The sequence below is a fragment of the Hoplias malabaricus genome, chromosome 3, assembly GCF_029633855.1.
Source record: "Hoplias malabaricus isolate fHopMal1 chromosome 3, fHopMal1.hap1, whole genome shotgun sequence".
Taxonomy (NCBI): Eukaryota; Metazoa; Chordata; class Actinopteri; order Characiformes; family Erythrinidae; genus Hoplias; species Hoplias malabaricus.
Window position 1 is genome coordinate 30531420 of NC_089802.1, and position 20159 is coordinate 30551578.

Here is a 20159-nt window from a genome sequence, read left to right on the forward strand (position 1 = left end):
TCTGTTCCGATTTTCTTAACTAAATCGTTTTCTCAAATTAAATAACTTAATATTGACCTTTATCTGGAACAATAAAACACCCCGAATAAAAAGGAAAATACTCCAAAGAGGTCAGAGTTCAGGGGGTCTAGCACTCCCGAACTTTTTGTTTTACTATTGGGCAGCAAATATAAGGGCATTGTTTTATTGGTTGATGAATGAAGGTACTGCCCCTGTGTGGATGACCTTAGAGAAATCGTCTGTTGATTCTACTTCTCTAGCTGCATTATTGTGTTCTGAATTGCCATTTACACAACCTATCACTGCTTTTAGCTCAAACCCTGTTGTCATATGCTCAATTAAAATCTGGAATCAATTTAGGAGGTCCTATTCCCTGAGAGGTCTGTCACAGGCAGCCCCAATTATAAACAATCATAGGTTTCTCCCATCAATATTGGATAAAACCTTTGCTATTTGGGCCAGAAAGGGCATGCTTTCATTGTCTGATCTTTACATCGATGGTAATTTTAGCAATAGGGCCGGAGAGAGATCCAACAATAGAGGTGAAAATAAATGATCGACCATTGACAACGATGGCAGATAGTGGAGCTGCTTTCACCTGTATTTGCCCTGAAGATGCTATACATCTCCCCAGGTCTGGTCAGATGATTTGGACAATCGGGTTTGAGGGAGTAAAACAGCTGATTCCTCTCACGGAACCAATTGAGCTCTGCTATAAACATCTGAAGACTACAATACCCATACTGGCATCAGAACATACACCTATTGTACTTTTGGGAAGAGATGCTTTTTGCAGACTGAATTGTACAATAAAATGTACACCAGACGGCTGCCAAGTGATATGATTGATCAATGATGAAAAAAACAGAGACTGAAGCTTCTTCTGTATTTTGGATTGGAAATATTGGCAAAGAATCTTTGGAACCAGCAAAGCTGTGGGAGAGGTTTATTGAAGCAAACATGCCTGATGCAAAGTTTCCAGAGTATCCATTTCACTGTACAGTGAAATACTTTAAGGATCCTTTGAATGAAGAAGCAATCAAAGGGATCAAACCACAAATTGAAGGCCTTGTGAAGGTCATGCCTTAAACTAAGTGTAAGATGCTGAATCTGTTGCCAAGTTTTTGTGTAGAGAAGTCATAAGCAGGTGGGGACTTCCAGATCGAATATCCTCAGATAATGGGAAAGAGTTTGTGGATAAAACAGTGAAATTAATTTTTCAAAAATTAGGAATTAAACAGTGTCTGGGTGCTGTGTACCATCCGCAAAGTCAAGGGATTTGTGAAAAAATGAATGGTGTCTTGAAAAATCGGATTGTTAAAATCTGTCAGCACACGGTTTTAAATTGGATTTCCATTAGCATTAATGGTGTGTCGCTCAAGTGAGCTATGTGATTTACACTTGACTCCTCATGAGTTGATGACAGGCAGACGAATGCCAACACTGTGTTTGCGTACAAGGGTCCAAGCTTAGTCCTTTTAGAGGATGACATGCGGGCATATGTTTCACAGTTAGCTAATTTACATAAAAGAATATCCACATAGGTTTCCGAAAAGCAAAGAAAAGAGGAGGAGCAGGAGAGGCTGAATGAACAAAGGAAGAATACAGTGCAGGCTGGAGACAAGGTGTGGTTGATGCTTATGACTCTGTGTATATTTCTGATGATGCCAGAAATGACACAGCAATTTGTAAACAAGACAAAGTTTGGAGACATCGAATTTCAATATGTCCCAGAAACAGCAGGTCCTATTCCAGAACGCAGTAATGCCATTTCAAAACAGTTCAGAGACTTGGATCAAGAAAGGCCAGTTCGAAAAAAGGTTAGATGTAAACGGTACGAGGACTAAAGCGAATGAAACTTTAGAGAATTTAAATTTTCCAGTGTTGAAAGTTACTGAGGGGGTAAATGGATAACATCTAACTACACTAGTTGTTAATTTCAACAACATCATCACCTTTGAAGATTGTAATTAAAGTTTTCATTCATTCATTCATTATCTGTAACCGCTTATCCAGTTCAGGGTCGCGGTGGGTCCAGAGCCTATCATCAAGGCAGGAATACACCCTGGAGGGGGCGCCAGTCCTTCACAGGGCAACACAGACACACAGATACACATTCACTCATACCTACGGACACTTGAGTCACCAATCCACCTACCAACGTGTTTTTTGTTTTTGTTTTTTTTTACTGTGGGAGGAAACCGGAGCTGTAATTAAAGTTAAATGATGTAAAACAGTTCATCTTCCCAGTAAATGTGGAAAATTTAATACACGGAATACGAGTCCTCCTAAGTGGAAAAATAGTCGAGGTGAGGATGTGGTGTTACCAAGACCTGAAGTGGATTATTTTCCTCGGGACCAGAGAAAGTATCTTTTGTTTAATGCCTTTAGGTGGTTCAAAGTTAGAGATGATTGTTCGATTCTTTTGATAATGCAACAAATCAGGTTACTACTTTAGATTAGCCATTAAAGGAGATGAATGTTACTACACTGCCAATGATAACTTCTGCTTCTAGTACATCTGAATCTGTCACAACTGTTGTAAATGAAAGAATAGCAATATCACCTATGAATGTTGTAAAAGTAACCCAGACTCCTGAAGTAATGTCCTTTCCATTGCAGAAGGAAGTAAACATAACACAGAAGCCTGTGATAAATATAGAGCATGAAGTGAATATGAGTAAAGTGACTTCTGAAACTAAAAACCCAATGGAAGACATTGATGCAAATAGTTTAGTAACAACTCAGAAAATCAGTTCAGAAGGGCAGAAAGAGTTTTTTGATTTTGACTGGACATCTGAAGAAATTACTGACCATTAACATGCATTACAGAAGCAAAATGGAAAGCATGTGGATTTGATTCTTCAGTGTTACAAATGACAGACCCATGGGCAGCTAGAAAGTTATGGTTTCAGCAAATAACCCATTCTGTTAAAATGAGTAGGAAGTTGACTGGTCCATATGTGGTGAAAAATCCAACACCAAGCACCTGGCCATCAATTTTAGAGACAGTACCCGAACCACTGCATGCTATGTGTATCTTATGCTTTATCGTGGTTGTTATATCAGCAAAACTCTGCAGAAGATAGAATAATGGCTCTATCAGTGCATTTGTTTAGGCCTAGATTAAATTGAGGGCGGCACGGTGGCGCAGCAGGTAGTGTCGCAGTCACACAGCTCCAGGGGCCTGGAGGTTGTGGGTTCGATTCCCGCTCCGGGTGACTGTCTGTGAGGAGTTGGTGTGTTCTCCCCGTGTCTGCGTGGGTTTCCTCCGGGTGCTCCGGTTTCCTCCCACAGTCCAAAAACACACGTTGCAGGTGGATTGGCGACTCGAAAGTGTCCGTAGGTGTGTGTGTGAGTGAATGTGTGTGTGTCTGTGTTGCCCTGTGAAGGACTGGCGTCCCCTCCCGGGTGTATTCCCGCCTTGCGCCCGATGATTCCAGGTAGGCTCTGGACCCCCCGCGACCCTAAATTGGATAAGCGGTTACAGATAATGGATGGATGGATGGATAGATTAAATTGTACTTGGTTGATAGAGCTGCCATATGTGAATTTCCTTGATCATTGCCTGATGTGATGGAAGTAAAATCTGTGAGGACTAAAGACGGTTTTTGTTCCAATAATCCAATACTCACAATGGACCTGGGATGTTTATGGGAATATCTGATTGTGCTCATTATATGATTAATTTTAAAGAACCTAAACCTAAGGATGCTTTGTTTAAAGTGAATTTTCATATACCAGATAGCAAACAGAGTAGAACATTAATGGTGCAGCATGACATTTTTCCTGTAAATGTGACTATGGGAAATTTTTAAAGATATTTGGTGGGTTTGTGGAAATAAAGCATAAATATTTCTACCATATGGGTGGACAGGCTGTTGTTATATGGCAAAATTAAAACTTCCTTATGAGGTTTATACTCTCCAAAGAGGTGAAGCACCTGATGAAGAGAATTCTGAAGGTATTTCTGGTTGTTCGAGATTCCTGAAGTGCTACAGGGATTCAAAAACTCAAAAGAGGACAATAAAACAGAAGGACTTTGAAACAGAATGGTGAAAACTTGCTGAAATTCACCAACATCACATCAGAAGACGAAATTTCTTAAGAATCCGTAAGACACTGTTTCTGTAAATAAAGATGTATTTACACCTTTAACCGTGTCTGCGGAGATTCTTTTCCATCACCTGTCTTCACAATACAGTAAATAAACAACAATCTCAAATCTCATTAGGATGAGATTAGCAGTCTCAAAGGAGTTGGATGCTAAACCTGACGTTTAATATTTTATAACAGGTCTGAGCAGTAATTAACTGTCCTTAGTCCTTAAATAAATAAATATGTAGTAAAGGATGTCCACATTATATTTTAGAGCACCGGTAGGTGGAGCGCATTATTTCAAAACGCTGTTTTTAACGCTGTCAGTGTGGCTTTGGAACGCTGTAAAGTACGCACATGATTGCGCCAAAAACGGCTTTCCCCAAGAGGGTCAAAAACAGCATCTAAAAGACGTGTTTACTTTATAAAACGCCGAAAAATACAGCGTTTCTCTCATTTACCCTTGGACTGTAGGAGTCCATCTTTTGAGCTTAGGTTCCTCTCTATGTTTCATCCTTATGGTCTATCTAGATGTCTGCAATAATGATTTTTGACATGTCATGAAAATGTTATAAATTGTTGACTGTGTAGCTCAATACAAAAGGGTCCAAGAAGTGTATTAGTTCATTTAGCACTTTGTTACTTAAGAAACCATGAGCGTTTTTAAATATGAATAAATGCAAATATGCTGAAGATAGATATTTATTTTCTTTGCAAATTTCACTGAAAGAAAGCAGCAAGTGTGATATAACATACATTTACCAAATATGATAAAAATATTAAATTAGAAAAAGTAAGTAATTACATATTTTAAAGAGAGTAAACAATCGAACACCTAAAATAATGATACTATAACACTAATAGAGTGCAGGTTGTAAATGAGCAAATCAGAAGCCCATGCTGATGGCAGCTGTGTCGTGGAAATCCATAGATCGGCGGTGTCTTTTTGAATCATTGTCATCCTTTTCCTCACTACTATTGTCGCACCGCTGCAAAAAGAAATGAGAACATGAAATAAAATGAAGTGGATTATTTTATGTATCCTGCTGTGGTTATCGCTTTGTGAAATCAGTGCAAGAACTGAATATCACATAATTGCTTTCAAAATTAATGTCTTTAAAAAGCTCTTTGATGTAAACTAACTGGCCAATTACTGGCTAAATATTAGAGCCCAGCTCACCTGAACGCAGCGTCCATTCTTCCGTAGGCACAGTTTAACTTCACAGTGCAGGAAAACTCTTTTTGACTTGTACGTGAAGGTGAACATGTTGAAGGAGAATCGGTTGAATGTTAAGGCTCCGTTATTATACACTTGCACAGTGGCATCATGAGGGTTGGGACATCTAGAGAGTGAAAGAAGATTTAAAGATTTTATATTAACTTGGACATGTCTTGGGGAAAAACTCTTCAATCTACAGTCCTCTCAATAAAAAGACATTTATTAAAGGATTAAGTTAATCAAATTAATTAAAATCTGGTGTGCCCTGCGATGGACTACAGCCCTGTCCACAGTGTGTTGATTTCTTGGGCCACATGAATCTCGGGAGGTTCCAAACCCAGCGTGACTCTGATAAAAATGAAGCAGTTACATTTGTAGGAGGAAAGATACTGTGTTGTTTTTACCCGTTATCAATCAGGTCCCAGTACACACTGTTGTTTTTGTTACTGTCTGGAGTGGCCCAGCATCTGTCCAGCACAGCAGAGAACACATCCTTGTCGACTCCTTCCACAGTCACTCCCACATAGACTGGCTTATTTTCTTCAATCGTCAGCTCACCGCTGTATGGGCTGCTGCATGAAGGATCAACACAGGGGTACATCTGGACCGTATATATAGCCTCTAGACCAGGCAGGACCTTGTTGACCACACTGAGGGGAAAAATGAACAAATTTTAAAGAACGTGTCAGATTTTAAAGAAATTGCCATAAAATAAAAGCCTGCTGCTACAAGTATTCTTACTTTTCTATTGCCACAATGGACATGGGCATGGAGATGGTCTTAATGAGTGGATACACGCAGGAGAAGTCAATGTTCAGCCAGCTTTTACGACTGATCACTTCATGTGAGTCAAGGCTATTGGATTTCTGCACAGCGTTCTCGTAGATGAAGTGGGTCTTGTTAGTCTGTAGACAGAATGAGTATTAGCTTTTGAGATACCCAGTCCTTGGTAGGTCGTAATAAATTTTCCTGCAGAGATATTGGACCTATTAAGAGCACAATGTGTTAGCATTCTCAGACAGTAAAGAGAAAAAGGTAACTCTACGGCCCTTTACCTGACAAACAAGAACACTACTCTACACCAATAAAGGGTCACGGGTGAACAATTTATATTATTCTTCAGCAGGATACTGTACCTTCAGCTCTGTGCCACAGTCTTCTTTTTCAACATTAAAATTGAATACCACTCTGCCACTTGAGATGTCTCCTTTGCACTTAAGATCATTCAGGTGGAGGGTATATGCAGGATATCCAGCTTCAAAGAGCTGACAGCGGGACAGTGACAGAGATCCAGAAAGGCTTTCACAGCGCTGTATGGCATCTGAGAAAAACGGAATGAGCAAAAGAAAAAGAAATGAGTAATGACAAGGCGAAGGAATAAAAACTCTAAAATGTGGCATTTTATGGGGTATTTAACAATAAAATGTACTTAACATATAATGAACTAAGGACACATTATCTTTCTAAACCCTGATGCCACCGCTCTGACGGCACATCTGTTAGTTGTTTGTATTTTGTTATGGATGAGAAATGAGTCACAACTAACTTTAAATGGGAAAACATATATATATTTACTCAGATGTGGGTAGTAACAGCACTACATTTACTTGAATAACATTTTGGACAAATTATACTAATGAGTAGTTTTAATGCAGTATACATTTCACTTTTACTCAAGAATATTTGTGAAGAACAGGCTGTACTTTTACTCTGTTACATTGAGCTACATTCTGCTCACTACTCGCTACTTATTTTTATCGACCGTCCTCTTTGTTTTGTAGAGTCTTCCAACAGAGGCTCTGTCACATGACTGAGTCTCACCAATCAAATGTAGCCACTAGAGACTTTTGACTTTCACTAATCAAAAAAATAAAAAATAAAATAGAAGCACAGTACAAGAGCAGAGAAAACTCTCTACTTATTGAGTCCATTGTTTTGTTATTAAGTTATTGCTGAACTGAATTCATGTTGCTTTGTAAAGATTTCATTTATTATTGTCTTAGTTGTTTAAGAGATATTCTTGGCTCTGAATTTGTTCATTGCTGTTTTATATTTTTGTGCATTCAGGTGTATTATTTGACGTCCTGATTATTAAACAAAGAGGTTACTCAGCAGTTACTCAGTACTGGAGTAATTTTTTCACTTAGTACTTTTTACTCTTACTCAAGTAATACATTTGGTGACTACTTTTTACTTTTACTTGACTTATTCTGAGTACAATTGTTGACTACTCTACATACCTCTGGCTGGTGCATATCTCTTTTGTTTGCACAGAGGGGAGGACACAGTGAATTCATGATTTATTATCTGCGCCTGTTCATATGTAGTTTAGAGTTTTGTTAAATTCTGGTGTGTTGGAAGATGAGACAAACAAATCTCCCTCAATTTAAGAATTACACCATATCCATGTTGTAAATATTAATTCACTTAAACAGAGGCAACATTTTGGCTCATCCAATATATTACAACTTTATGTAATTTCTGTATCTGTGCAAGTTACATTTCACTTAACTCATTTCCAGTACATCCTGCTGGTATTGTAAACAGATATTCTCATAAACCCCTAACACTAAAAGCAGGGGAAGTATAATTCAAAGAAAAAAAAATGTTAAAAGACAACATTTACCGAACGTGTCAGGGTTCTTCCTTAATGCAGGCAAAGCACAGGCACAGCCGACTTGTCCATCTTTCTTTTGACATATTTCACCCAAAGTGCATTTCAGATCCTCACATATTTCTGATAAAAGAAACACAAACAGGCCTTTATTTCAAAATCTGAGACATAAATCATACATTACTTTTTATCTATTCATTCTCTAAAAAATTCCAACTTTTTCTAATTTGGGGGAGTGTGTGTTTTCCTGATATCAATACTCTTCAGCATTTGATTTTCTTAAGGTATGAAATCTCAACATTATTTTATTGGTGTTTGGGCTAAATGCTTTAGTGCACTATGTAATCTCAGTGTTCCAGCACTCATTGAGGACAATGTAGGTATGTTTTTGTAGATGAAGTGCACAGAAATGATGTAATTCAGTTTAAAAGTCTGTTATCTTACTTTCTTCAGATGATCCTGAATCAACTTAAAATGGAGAGAAAATGACAGAAAGAATAAATAAACTACATGATTCTTCATATTTCTGAATCTGATATGCAATATATTATTTAAACAATTCAGATATTGGATGTGAAATATCAGTGAATTTACCTTTTCTAGAATCTGACCCCTGTCCTAATGTGAGACAGAGAAAGTAAGAAAGGGGGAGACAGATTGACACAGAAAACATAAATCACACATTCCTGGTTTCCTAACTGCTTAAATAAATAAATACACACACACACACACACATGCACGCACACACACACACACACACACACACAGAGACACGCACAAACACACAAAAACACACACAGACACACACACACACACAGACATGCACACAAACACACACACATACAACCAAATAGGACACTGCTCTATGATTATAAGGATTAAAAATCCTTTAATATCTATTTTCTAAACAGGAAACAGTACAAATACTGCTCAAAATCAAAAAGACAGGACAAATTAATGAAAGGCAAATGTAAGACATTTATTGCTGAGACATTTTAGATTTAATTTTAAACAAATAAGAGATGGTCTTATAACCAGTGACATTAAAATGCATTAATATGTGGAAATCTAAAGTGCCCCTAAGGTAACATATTGGTTATGTTTAGAATACGTTTTTAATGTTTATAATATTATAATAATTATTTATTTAACTTTCAAAAATGTTCAAAAAAATAGTAACTAAGTTGAGAATAGTTTACCTTTTCCATAGGTCCTGGTGACTCCAACTAATTTGAGAGAGAGAGATAATGAGTGCACTGTAGATTAATTTATCCTTACATTTAAATCCACAAACTACCACTATCAGACGTTAATTATAAACATACATTACACAATTTTAATATCTCATATTACATAAATAAATGTGTCCTCGTGCAGTGAATTTAACGAACTCAAGTAAGACTCAATATAATCTTAGTGTTGTGTTTTTAATGTTATAAATAAATCTTTAAAGTGTACTATTTAGTGAGTAGGACGTTGTTTGGAACTAAGCATATTTTACATGAGGTGTCAGAAAATAAACAAATACAGACAAAGTCGGCACGTTTCGCCTTGCGTGTAATTTTTTCCCCCAGAAACGTCCTGTGTTAAAAACAGTTCCTGCAGTCATTACTGAAAGCGCAGACTCATTTCCTGTGTTACAGTGCCCATATTAGGATTATTAGGTCTAAACTCTAGGTTTCAATGAGAGAAATATAGAGCATTTTAGTAACAGTCACTATTTAACACACTAAAATAAATGAACAAATATATAAAAGGTGTGCAGATATTTCCCTCTGAATGTCAGACTGCTGCTAACTAGAAGGCAGTTCAGGAGTTGAATTTTCCTTGGTGATTAAACTCATGCACTGAATTAAAATGATAAGACTAGAAAATGTTAATGTTTATATATTGTATGCATATGATATGTTGTATATACTTACCCACAAAGAGTAGAGCGACCAAACTGAGCTGAAGCAGAGGACTCATCTTGCAAAGTATCTATACCAAAGAAAACAGTTGACAGTTACATCATTGCACACTTTAATTTCAAAGGCTCACTGCGTTTCATGAGCTAATGGTAATAAACTAAATAAACACAAAATAATATTTCGGAATCGAGGAATTAAACTGATGGGTTTCTCAGAAACCCAGACCTCACCATAAAATGTAACCCAAGGAAAAGTACATGATAATTAGCTTTGATACTAGATGTAATAAGCATTTCTAATATACAAATGCAGCAATGGAAATTGAATTAGGAGAATGTTTACAAGTCAATAAAATGAAACAAACACTTACCAGTTAATAGATCTGTGTGTAAAGCAGCTCTATTCAACCTCTGAGGATAGGGCTAAGATTCGCTGTCTTTATATATATGTTGCTTAGCGGAACACAGCTGAAATATGTAGCCATCAAACTTGATGAACCTGCTGTTCCAGCATACGAAATAATTTTCACCTTTGATAAAACAGATGTTTTTCATCCCACACCTTGTTTGAACCGGTTTCTGTTTCTATTCATGATTAAATTCACATATATTCATAATTAAATATATGAATTCAATCATTCACCCCAGGAACTCACCCTGGAGGGGATGCCAGTCCTTCACAGAGTGACACACACCCACACATTCACATCTACAGACCCATTTGAGTCGCCAATCCACCTACCACCGTGTGTTTTTAGGCCGTGGTAGGAAACCGGAGCACACGGAGGAAACCCACACAGACACAGAGAGAACACACCAAACACTCAGAGCGGGACTCCTGGAGGTTCCTGGAGATGTGTGACTATGGAGCTATGGAGGATATGTCGGTTTCCTCCTAGAAATGGCTCCAAACGTTTATTTCATAGACACACTTTATTTAAAAAAACTTGATTTCCGCATTGTTTCTGTGATATAGAATGTGTTCTTGATGATTTGACAGAAAAGGAAAATGTTGTGTGGTCTCTTACTTTTCTTACAATAATAATAATAATAATAATAATAATAATAATAGCTATAATACTAATAATAATTTTAAGTGAATATTATTATAATAACAATACAAATAATAATAATAATAATAATAATAATAATTCTTATTATTATGTCAATCTGGGGCTCCGGTGCACAGTGTCACATGTGCAGTATGTATAAACCAGCTAAAACATTACTCAAGCATTATTCTAATTCAATTATTCATAGGTTTGTTCCCGATAGGAGTTGTTGACTTCTTTTGATGTCTGACTTAGTAAAACAACAAAAGGTTATTAGATCAGAAACTTTTAAGCATGTTTAGTTTAATCGTAGTTTAAAAAAACAGTTAATTTATTATCATTATTTTTTTTTGGTTTTTTTTGACATTCATTAATTCAGATGTTTATCCAGTTCTGGGTCACGGTGTGTCCAAAATGGAATCACTGGGTGTAACACAGCAACACACTCAATAGGCAAAACTTTTCTTAATAAAGTAAAAGTATGACTTGAATGTAGGTCAAAAAAATATTTGTACCTTAGAACCAGGAAACATGTGTCCTGTGGTTGTAGTGAAGCTTAAAGCATTAATTAAATTCATTACATTTGCCGGCCTTAAATTCCTTTTCCTTAATTAACTATAAGTTTTGAGGTCATGAATGCAGTCCAATAACTTGTTTGCCACAAGCAATTACATTCATTGTGGTAAATTTAGAAGATCAAACTGTTCTCTAAAAAAGGCAAACCAATGAGTGGATATACAAAGATATTGTTGTGTATTGCCTTTAAATGTGTGTCTCTTTCAAGAAGAATAGGCACCAAATGAAGGTGGTGAGGAACTTTTCCACGGAAATAAAATAAATCTCCTAGCTAGAAGGGTGCCAAATGCGAGACCATCGGAATAATGAAATGAAATGTGCAATCACTTGTCATTGTACAATGAAATGTGTCTTTTGCATTTAACCCATCTGTGGCAGTGAACACACACAGTAGTGGGCAGCCATCCCCGGCGCCTGGGGAGCATTTGGGGGTTGAATGCCTTGCTCAAGGGCACTTCAGCCATGGATGTTCCCACCGGTCCTGGGGATTAAACAGATGACCTTCCGGCACTAAGCCCGGTCCTCTGACCATAAGGCCAAAGCTGCCCCCTTGAATATACAGCATTTACAGGAATAAACATAACATTTTAGGAGATTAGACCAAATAAGGCTATCAGGGGACATGGCTCAATTCTACAATCAATAATATAGATTCAAAAGAAACACAGTCAAACACAGACTCTGCCAAAAAGATTTTAAAGCTGGGCAAAAGCAAAACATGCGAGAGAAGGTAGCTGGGACTTGGGAGCAGCGGTCACAGGGGACATTAAAATTTGGGTTAGGTTTGTCCAGTACACTCAATGTGCAACCAATTTTAACTGAATAAGATTATGTCTAGCGCAAACTGAGCTAGTATGTATGTGACGACTAACCTTGTCACAAACCTCCTGTTCAGTATTGAGCTGTGAATCCTCGTCCCATTGCTGCTTGAGAACTATGGTCTGGGTGGGAACTAAAGAAATTATAAGGTTATATAATTTTGAAATATTTACACCTCAAACATATAATTAATGAAGGGAAAGGAATGGCAAATGTAATGAATTTAATTAATGCTTCAAGCTTCAGTACAACCACAGGACACGTTTCCTGGTTCTAAGGTACAAATGATTGTTTTTTGACCTACATTCAAGTCATACTTTTTACTTTATTAAGAAAAGTTTTGCCTATTGAGCGTGTTGCTGCGTTACACCCAGTGATTCCATATTTGACACACAGCGACCCAGAACAGTTACAGATAATGAACAACTGAATGAATGAATGAATGTCCAAAAAATACAACATAAATTACCTGTTTTTTAAACTACGATTAACCTAAACATGCTTAAAAGCCTCTGGTCAAATAACCCTTTGTTGTTTTACTAAGTCCGACATCAAAAGAAGTCAACAGCTTCTATGGGGAACAAACCTATGTGATATTAATTAAGAAAAAGTAAACATAATAAAAAAATCAATCGATGTTTAAAATATTTGTCATCCATCCTGAATCTTGCTCTCCAATTGATGGGCCTGGATGATATATGCTTGTCATTGCCTCTTCTCTGCTCCAACAATGAACGTCTACTCAGTGAGGTTCCTGGACCTGGAACTTTACTACTGTATTTTCACAGTTTGCCTTGTTCCGTCCTGCTATTTGTATTGTTATCCACTTCACCTCTTTGCAAAACCATTTAGCACCTGCTCTTTCAAACTCACTCTCCTACGTCCTTAAAGAACCATAGGTCTGACCATCTCCAGCTCCCAAGATGATTTGACAGGATGTTTGCTTTTCAGGTAAGTTCCTCCACATCTGGCCAGACTCATCCAGCTGTTCCCAGCACAATCCAATGTGTGAGGACAGCCATCTTAAATCTGTCATAAACTCATTCACGCATGCATGTTAATCCAGAAATGTTCTGGAGTTTACCCGCACGCACACGGCACATTTCATGCTGAGAGTGTGTGTCTGACACACAAAAGCTCCCACTGTGCGCTGCGTGTGAAAGGAGTGCTCCAGAACATCTCTGGATCCAATAATGCTGAGTTTCTCTGGAATTTCTAATGAATTCATACCTGAAAGGGGCTATAGACTGTTTTTTATTCAGTGCAGTTTGGCACATAACGAGATACTGACGTTGAGTTGCTGCATATTACAACCTGAACACAGTTAATATTAACGTTGACTTACTCTCAGCCTTGTTTCCCTAACCGTTATATACAAGCGGTTTTCATGGCTGTAATTAGCCGTCATTGTTATGTATTGTGTTCTCGTTACTGACCTCAGGCCCAGAGCTGGTAAACACCAACTTTATAAACCAGACTCTGACGGTGAAGCGGAGGCCAGTGAAGCTCATGATTGGAGCAGTTTTATATTTGAACAGGCGCCTTAACGAAGGCTGAAAGGAGACCCACCCATATGGATCAAAAAGACGTGTTTACTTTATAAAACGCTGAAAAATACAGCCTTTCTCCCGGCGTGGCGCTGTTAATTACGCCGTAAAAGTATAAATACCGTCGTTTTTTACACCGTTAAAATACCAAGGTACAAAACTAATTAAAAAAACCGACTTTTGATGACTTTTGGCGTTTTAAAATAAGATACTAAGCTCCACCAGCCGGCCATGAAAGCCAATCCATTTCAACTCCAATCGTCCAATCACTGACTGAGAAGATCAGACCAACTCAATTCACTACAGACCTCAATCACTCTGGATAGAGTTTATTATTCCAAATCATCATCATCATCATCATCATCATCTTTTCTACTTGTCCATGTCAGGGTTGCGGTATTATTCCAAATATAAAATTATTCATTTTAAACATTTATTTCTCCTATTATTTAACTTGCATTTTAGTATTTTGGACAAAAATATAGTCTTGTTGTATTTGTTTTGTAGAGCTTTAAGTAAGTTTCCTTTTATGCTGTTTTTCTTATATATATTGCTTCTCTTTTAATTAACAGTGACTGGTGTATAGTGGTGTTCTCCCCGTGTCAGCGTGGGTTTCCTCCGGATGCCCCGGTTTCCTCCCACAGTCCAAAAACACACGTTGCAGGTGGATTGGTGACTCAAAAGTGTCCGTAGGTGTGAGTGAATGTGTGTGTTTTCTGTGTTGCCCTGTGAAGGACTGGCGCCCCCTCCAGGGTGTATTCCTGCCTTGCGCCCAATGATTCCAGGTAGGCTCTGGACCCACCGCGACCCTGAACTGGATAAGAGGTTACAGATAATGAATGAATGAATGAATGAATGGTGTATAGTGAGTGTAATAATAATAATAATAATAAAAATATAATAATAAGTTACACTTATATGACATACCACATACCCAGGGATACTTTACAATTGAGAGAAAAAGAAAGAATAAAGAAGAATATTGTGTCTGCTGAGGTCTACTTTCACTAAAGTATAATATCTTACTCTGTCTGCTCCTCACACTAAGAGTACTGTACATTACTGAAAGCCTGGTTAAGGACCAGAAGGGAATGGCTTCCTATTTAGGGTCTTGATTTCTCTCAGTTGTGCTTCCTCTTGTTCTGAAGAGGTCACTCCAATCACCCCACTGTGTTTGAACTATCACTAGATTAGGAAAATCTACATTGCATCTGAAATGATCAGGAACCCCACAGAGCCAGTATGATTTGGGTGGTGGATCATTCTCAGCATTGAGATGTGGTGGTGTGTGTCATTTTGGTACGAGTGGATCAGTCACAGCAGTGCTGCTGGAGTTTTTAAACCCCTCAGTGTCTGGACTGAGAATAGCCCTCCGACCAATAACATCCAGCCGACAGCTTCCCATGTCACTGATGAAGGACTAGAGTACGACCGACACACAATGTGCAGCAACTGATGAGCTACTGTCTCTGACTTTACATCTACAAGGTGGACCAACGAGGTAGGGGTGTCTCACAGAGTGGACAGTGAGTGAACACAGGGTTTAAAAACTCCAGCACCACTTCTGTGTCTGAGCCACTTGTACCTGCCCAACACACACTAACACACCACCACCACCACGTCAGTGTCACCCAGCGCTGAGAATGATCCACCACCACATCATACCTGCTCTGTGGGGGTCCTGACCATTTAAGAACAGGGTGAAATTGGGATGGGAGAGTATGCAGAGAAACAGATGGACTACAGTCTGTAATTATATATATATATATATATATATATATATGATTTGCGAAAACATCCATTGTGAAAGGTATTAAAAGATTACATTTGAACAAAATGAATATGACGTATAAGATACTTACATCCACTATCTGCCAGGTTACACAATTTGTATTATTTCTTCTGATTAATTGTGGGTTTGTTAGATTGCACTTAAATCTTTGCATGTTTTCAGAAAGAACTACAAGATGGCAGGATCAAAAATAGTGCAATATATAGTGAATAGGGCATTGTTTCAGACATGGGCAATGTTAAATTTACATTGTTAATATGAACTATAGTAAAAACATGACAGTGTAGCAGTCACACAGCTCCAGGGACCTCCAGGGTGTCTGGCGCCTGACGTATATTTTAAACATAAGGCCTTAAGTGCAGCATTAAAAATGTTCACTATTCTGTATGTTTAGACATATGTTCTGTGTACATGATCCAAAGAAGGATATACATTTTTTCCTCTCCCTCAGTTCCTTGAATATACAAATGTAGACCAAATTCCATATTACCATATTTGGAAAGTTTAAGGATCATATAGATGGGAGTGCAAGCCGGGAGAAGAGAGAGAGACTGAATCGGACACCTCTTTCACGGGATCCTTAAGAACCCGTAAGACACTGTTTCTGTAAATAAAGATGAATTTACACCTTTAACTATGTCTGCGGAGATTCTTTTCCATCATCTGTCTTCACAATACAGCAAATAAACAACAAAAAGATGGCGATGAGGGTGGGATATTGAGTTGTGGCCTTTCAGCTTCAGACGGCTCCTGCATACGAACTCCCGCTTAAAGCCGGCAAATAAAAGGTGAGATTTTTCACAAATTTGAGTGCAAAATTTGTTTGTTTGAGCTATTTGTTTAGTTGAACGGTTGCACCGTATTAGACTCATTCGTGTATACACTATTGTGTTGATGGTGCTAGGGGAGTTTCTTCGTTCTAAACTTGGGTAAACGTACAGAAAAATAGAACAGAAAAATAGAAATTAAGGAAAAAGGTAATAATGAGGTAAAAGTGTAAAAGGAAAAGAAGCAGATGTAACAGAAGGAAAAAATGAAAAGGAAAGGAAAAGTTGAAGTATAAGTGTAGAATTGCTTAATTAGTAACATAATGTGTTAAGATGTATTTGGCCACTGTGTGAAAGTAAGCTTTGAGTTATTGTGGAATTGGAATATATTAAAAATAGTAAGAAGCCCTGCGGCCCAGTGGCATTTGGTTAAAATTTATATAAGGTTAACAGTGAAATAGAAGAGAAATCAGGTAATATAAGAGAAGTAATAGAAGAGAAAAAAGGAAAAGAGATAATAGTGAGTTACAAGAGATTAAGAAGCCGCTATTTGGTTAAAAGCCCTCTCTGTAGAGGTGGGTTAGACTGGCCGTAAATCCTCAAAAATTCACTAGGTTTGACGAGAAAATGGAGGTGTGATCTGAGATTTAATTTCCTACTCGAAACACTGTTGTCGAACACTGTATTGATGCTGCCTCTCTTTGAATAATTACACCTCATAACATAGCATAATTTAAAAATAAAAAATAAGGAAATAAGGAGCGGCAGTGGAATTAAAAGCATGCTGTTAAAGTGTGATTTTGTGGAAAATGTTGGATAAACGTTGGAATTGTGTTAAATGTTGGAAGTGATGTGTCTATGTGTCTAGGTGAGTGAAGAAAAAATAAAAGGGGAGTGTCCTTCTGTATGTGTGTGTGTTTGTGTGAGCGTGTCTCTCACCCTCCCTTCCTCATCCTCTATCTCTGTCTCTCAGTCTGTAACTATGTGTGTGTGTGTTTGTGTGTGTATGGTTAGGGGAAAGAGTTATGGTTGTGAGTGCTGAAGTGCATGTGGGGAATGGCCACCTCCTCTCTTCTTTTGGTAAATCATGAATGTGTGTGCAGAGCTGGTCTCTCACTTGCTCTGTAAAGAGCCATACATTTTCTGTGTATGTGTTTAGAAAAAGGGGTGTAAAGGACACCTCTGTCCAGAGAGTGTCAGAGTGAAGAAAGTGGGGAAATGTGATGAAGAATGAGATATTTAGAAATTAATAGGGAAAGAAATTTGTAATGGTAAAAGCTTCGTTCCAGGACAGTTATTGTAAATGATTTCCTGAACCCCTAAATAAGAGAGCTTTGTTTAATTATAATTCCAAAATGAGCCTTGAACAGAAGACGTTTTATTAAATTAAAAAAGTAAATTAAATGAACCTTCTGGGAGACCGTAAATTAAGAAAACAATAGAAAATGAGCTCCAGAAGTATGTTTTTAGATGCTAAGATTAGAAAAGGGAGAGAGAAGTTATAAAGCTGCGTGTAATAATTAGCGTTAAAGGTGAATCACAACGGACAAAAGTGTCTGTCTGTAATTAAGAGTGTACATTGGGGAAACTGTAAGGTGTAATCATGGGAATTAAAAATTAAATTAGTATTGGAAAAGAAAAGGAGCCACATTGATTTGGTTCAAATAGAAAATAATAGTTATTTGGGCAAATTAAAAATATAGATGTATAAATATGGGCGGCATGGTGGCGCAGCAGGTAGTGTCGCAGTCACACAGTTCCAGGGGCCTGGAGGTTGTGGGTTCGTTTCCCGCTCCGGGTGACTGTCTGTGAGGAGTTGGTGTGTTCTCCCCGTGTCCGCGTGGGTTTCCTCCGGGTGCTCCGCTTTCCTCCCACAGTCCAAAAAACACACATTGCAGGTGGATTGGTGACTCAAAAGTGTCCGTGAATGTAGGTGTGTCTGTGTTGCCCTGTGAAGGACTGGCGCCCCCTCCAGGGTGTATTCCTGCCTTGCGCCCAAATGATTCCAGGTAGGCTCTGGACCCACCGCGACCCTGAATTGGATAAGCGGTTACAGATAATGAATGAATGAATGTATAAATTATATGATGTATAGTGCTGTGCAGAGGTTTGGGCTCCTGAGATTGTGTGCGTTTGAACTGGTGTGGTCCTTGTGTGGAGTTGTATGTGAGCACAGCAGAGATATAAAAATACAATAATCTAAAATAAAAGGCAAATATAGGATAAATTTAACATAGTGGGTGGGAGTGAGTTGGTGGAGCAGTAATTTGTTTGGGTTCTCTTTGAATGCAATAGTTTGATAAAATTGAGGAACATTGTTTGGGGTAATTGTGTTTGGCCAGTGGAACTACCTAATGGCCTTATATGGAGAGAACTGCCACAAGGTGGAATTTGGAGGGGATCGAATTAATATTTGTGTTGGAATGGTGTTGTTTGGTTGAATGTTGAGCTTTATTGATTTTCATTTGAGTTTAGTAAATTAACATTTATTGCTCAGAAAAAGGGGTTTGAATCTTATAATCTCTGGTGTTTAGATCTCTGTGAAGTACTTTTATTTTATATAAACAATTAATTAGCTGCCAACTGATAATTGTAAAAGTACTACCAATGTGTGAATATTGGAAAACTCTGAGTGTTTGGCAGTGGTGATTTCTGGGGTTTCAAACATACCACTGGAATGGTTTTATATGTTAAAATTACAATTTGCAACTACTAAATCTAGTGACCATAGAATGGTATTTGACATATTTATGTTTAACTGGGAAAGCAAAACCAGATGTTAAAGCATGCTTTATTGAGGATTGACTTTTTTGTTTGCCATCAATCACTTTTAGACTCTTTCTCTGGGCTGTTTACAAAAGGGGGAGTTACTCAGACCTCAAGCCAATGAAGACACTTGTTGGAGTTGATTGACATGCAAAATAATCATACAATATTTAATGAAGGATAAAATTGTTATGAATGAACTAAAGTGTTGGTAAATAAAATACAAATAAACATATTGAATGTTTAATTACCAAAAACTAAGCTCAATGTATTAAATTTCTATTTGTCTCTTTCCCTTATCCTGTGTGAGACAAGCGGAGACGGTGGAGGACCACAAACAGTGGGCAGTTGGCCATAAAAGAAAAAGAGGGGTTGAAGTTTGAAGTTTCCCAGAGCAGACTTTAGAAAAGGCCTGTTATATTTTTATCCACAAACTATCTTTCACAAACATCTGCATTAATACATTTAGGTTTAATAATTAATAGGTCTTATTATTAAAAAGTAATAGTTAGAAATTCATAGATTTGTTTTATCTCTTTGCATTTAGTCCATTATTTGTGCTACAGTACATGACATTGTACATGACAATACAGTACGTCTTTTTCAAAGAAAGCTCGGCAACAGGTTGTTCCTTTTCTTAAGATAACATGCTTATTTGATTATAATTCCATTAAGAGTTATAAATTAGGTTTATGAAGACAAATTATTGTGTGGGGAAAGGTTTTTTTTTTTATCTAAGATTTGCTGCAGGTGTAATGGGGCTGCAAATATTTAGTGGTAATTATCATAAGTAGAAGTGCTTGTTGAGCCTTATATAAATTTGTATATTCTTTATTTGCAAGGTAGTTAGAAAATGCTTATTTAATCTAAGTTTATGGTGTACTTAGTAATTATATTACTTAGTAAAGGGGAGATTTAGTGGTGTGAATTTGTATTGCATTCTAAGGTTTGATTTCTCTGAAGTAGGCACATTCAATTTGGGTTTAATTTCTGTTGATTG

General features: G+C 37.5%; 1 protein-coding gene across 1 annotated transcript; it reads right to left on the bottom strand.

Moving 5' to 3' along the window:
• Nucleotides 1-4969: 4969 nt before the first annotated feature.
• LOC136690758 (uromodulin-like) lies at nt 4970-9968 on the bottom strand. The gene is made up of 10 exons (XM_066662721.1): nt 9854-9968; nt 9131-9157; nt 8526-8549; nt 8376-8399; nt 7944-8054; nt 6454-6638; nt 6059-6222; nt 5722-5967; nt 5279-5441; nt 4970-5087 (listed from the first exon to the last, which is right to left on the bottom strand). Exons 1-10 carry the CDS (start codon nt 9897-9899, stop codon nt 4986-4988), a joined length of 1092 nt encoding a protein of 363 aa, XP_066518818.1. The 5' UTR covers nt 9900-9968; the 3' UTR covers nt 4970-4985.
• Between the last annotated feature and the right edge of the window lie 10191 nt (nt 9969-20159).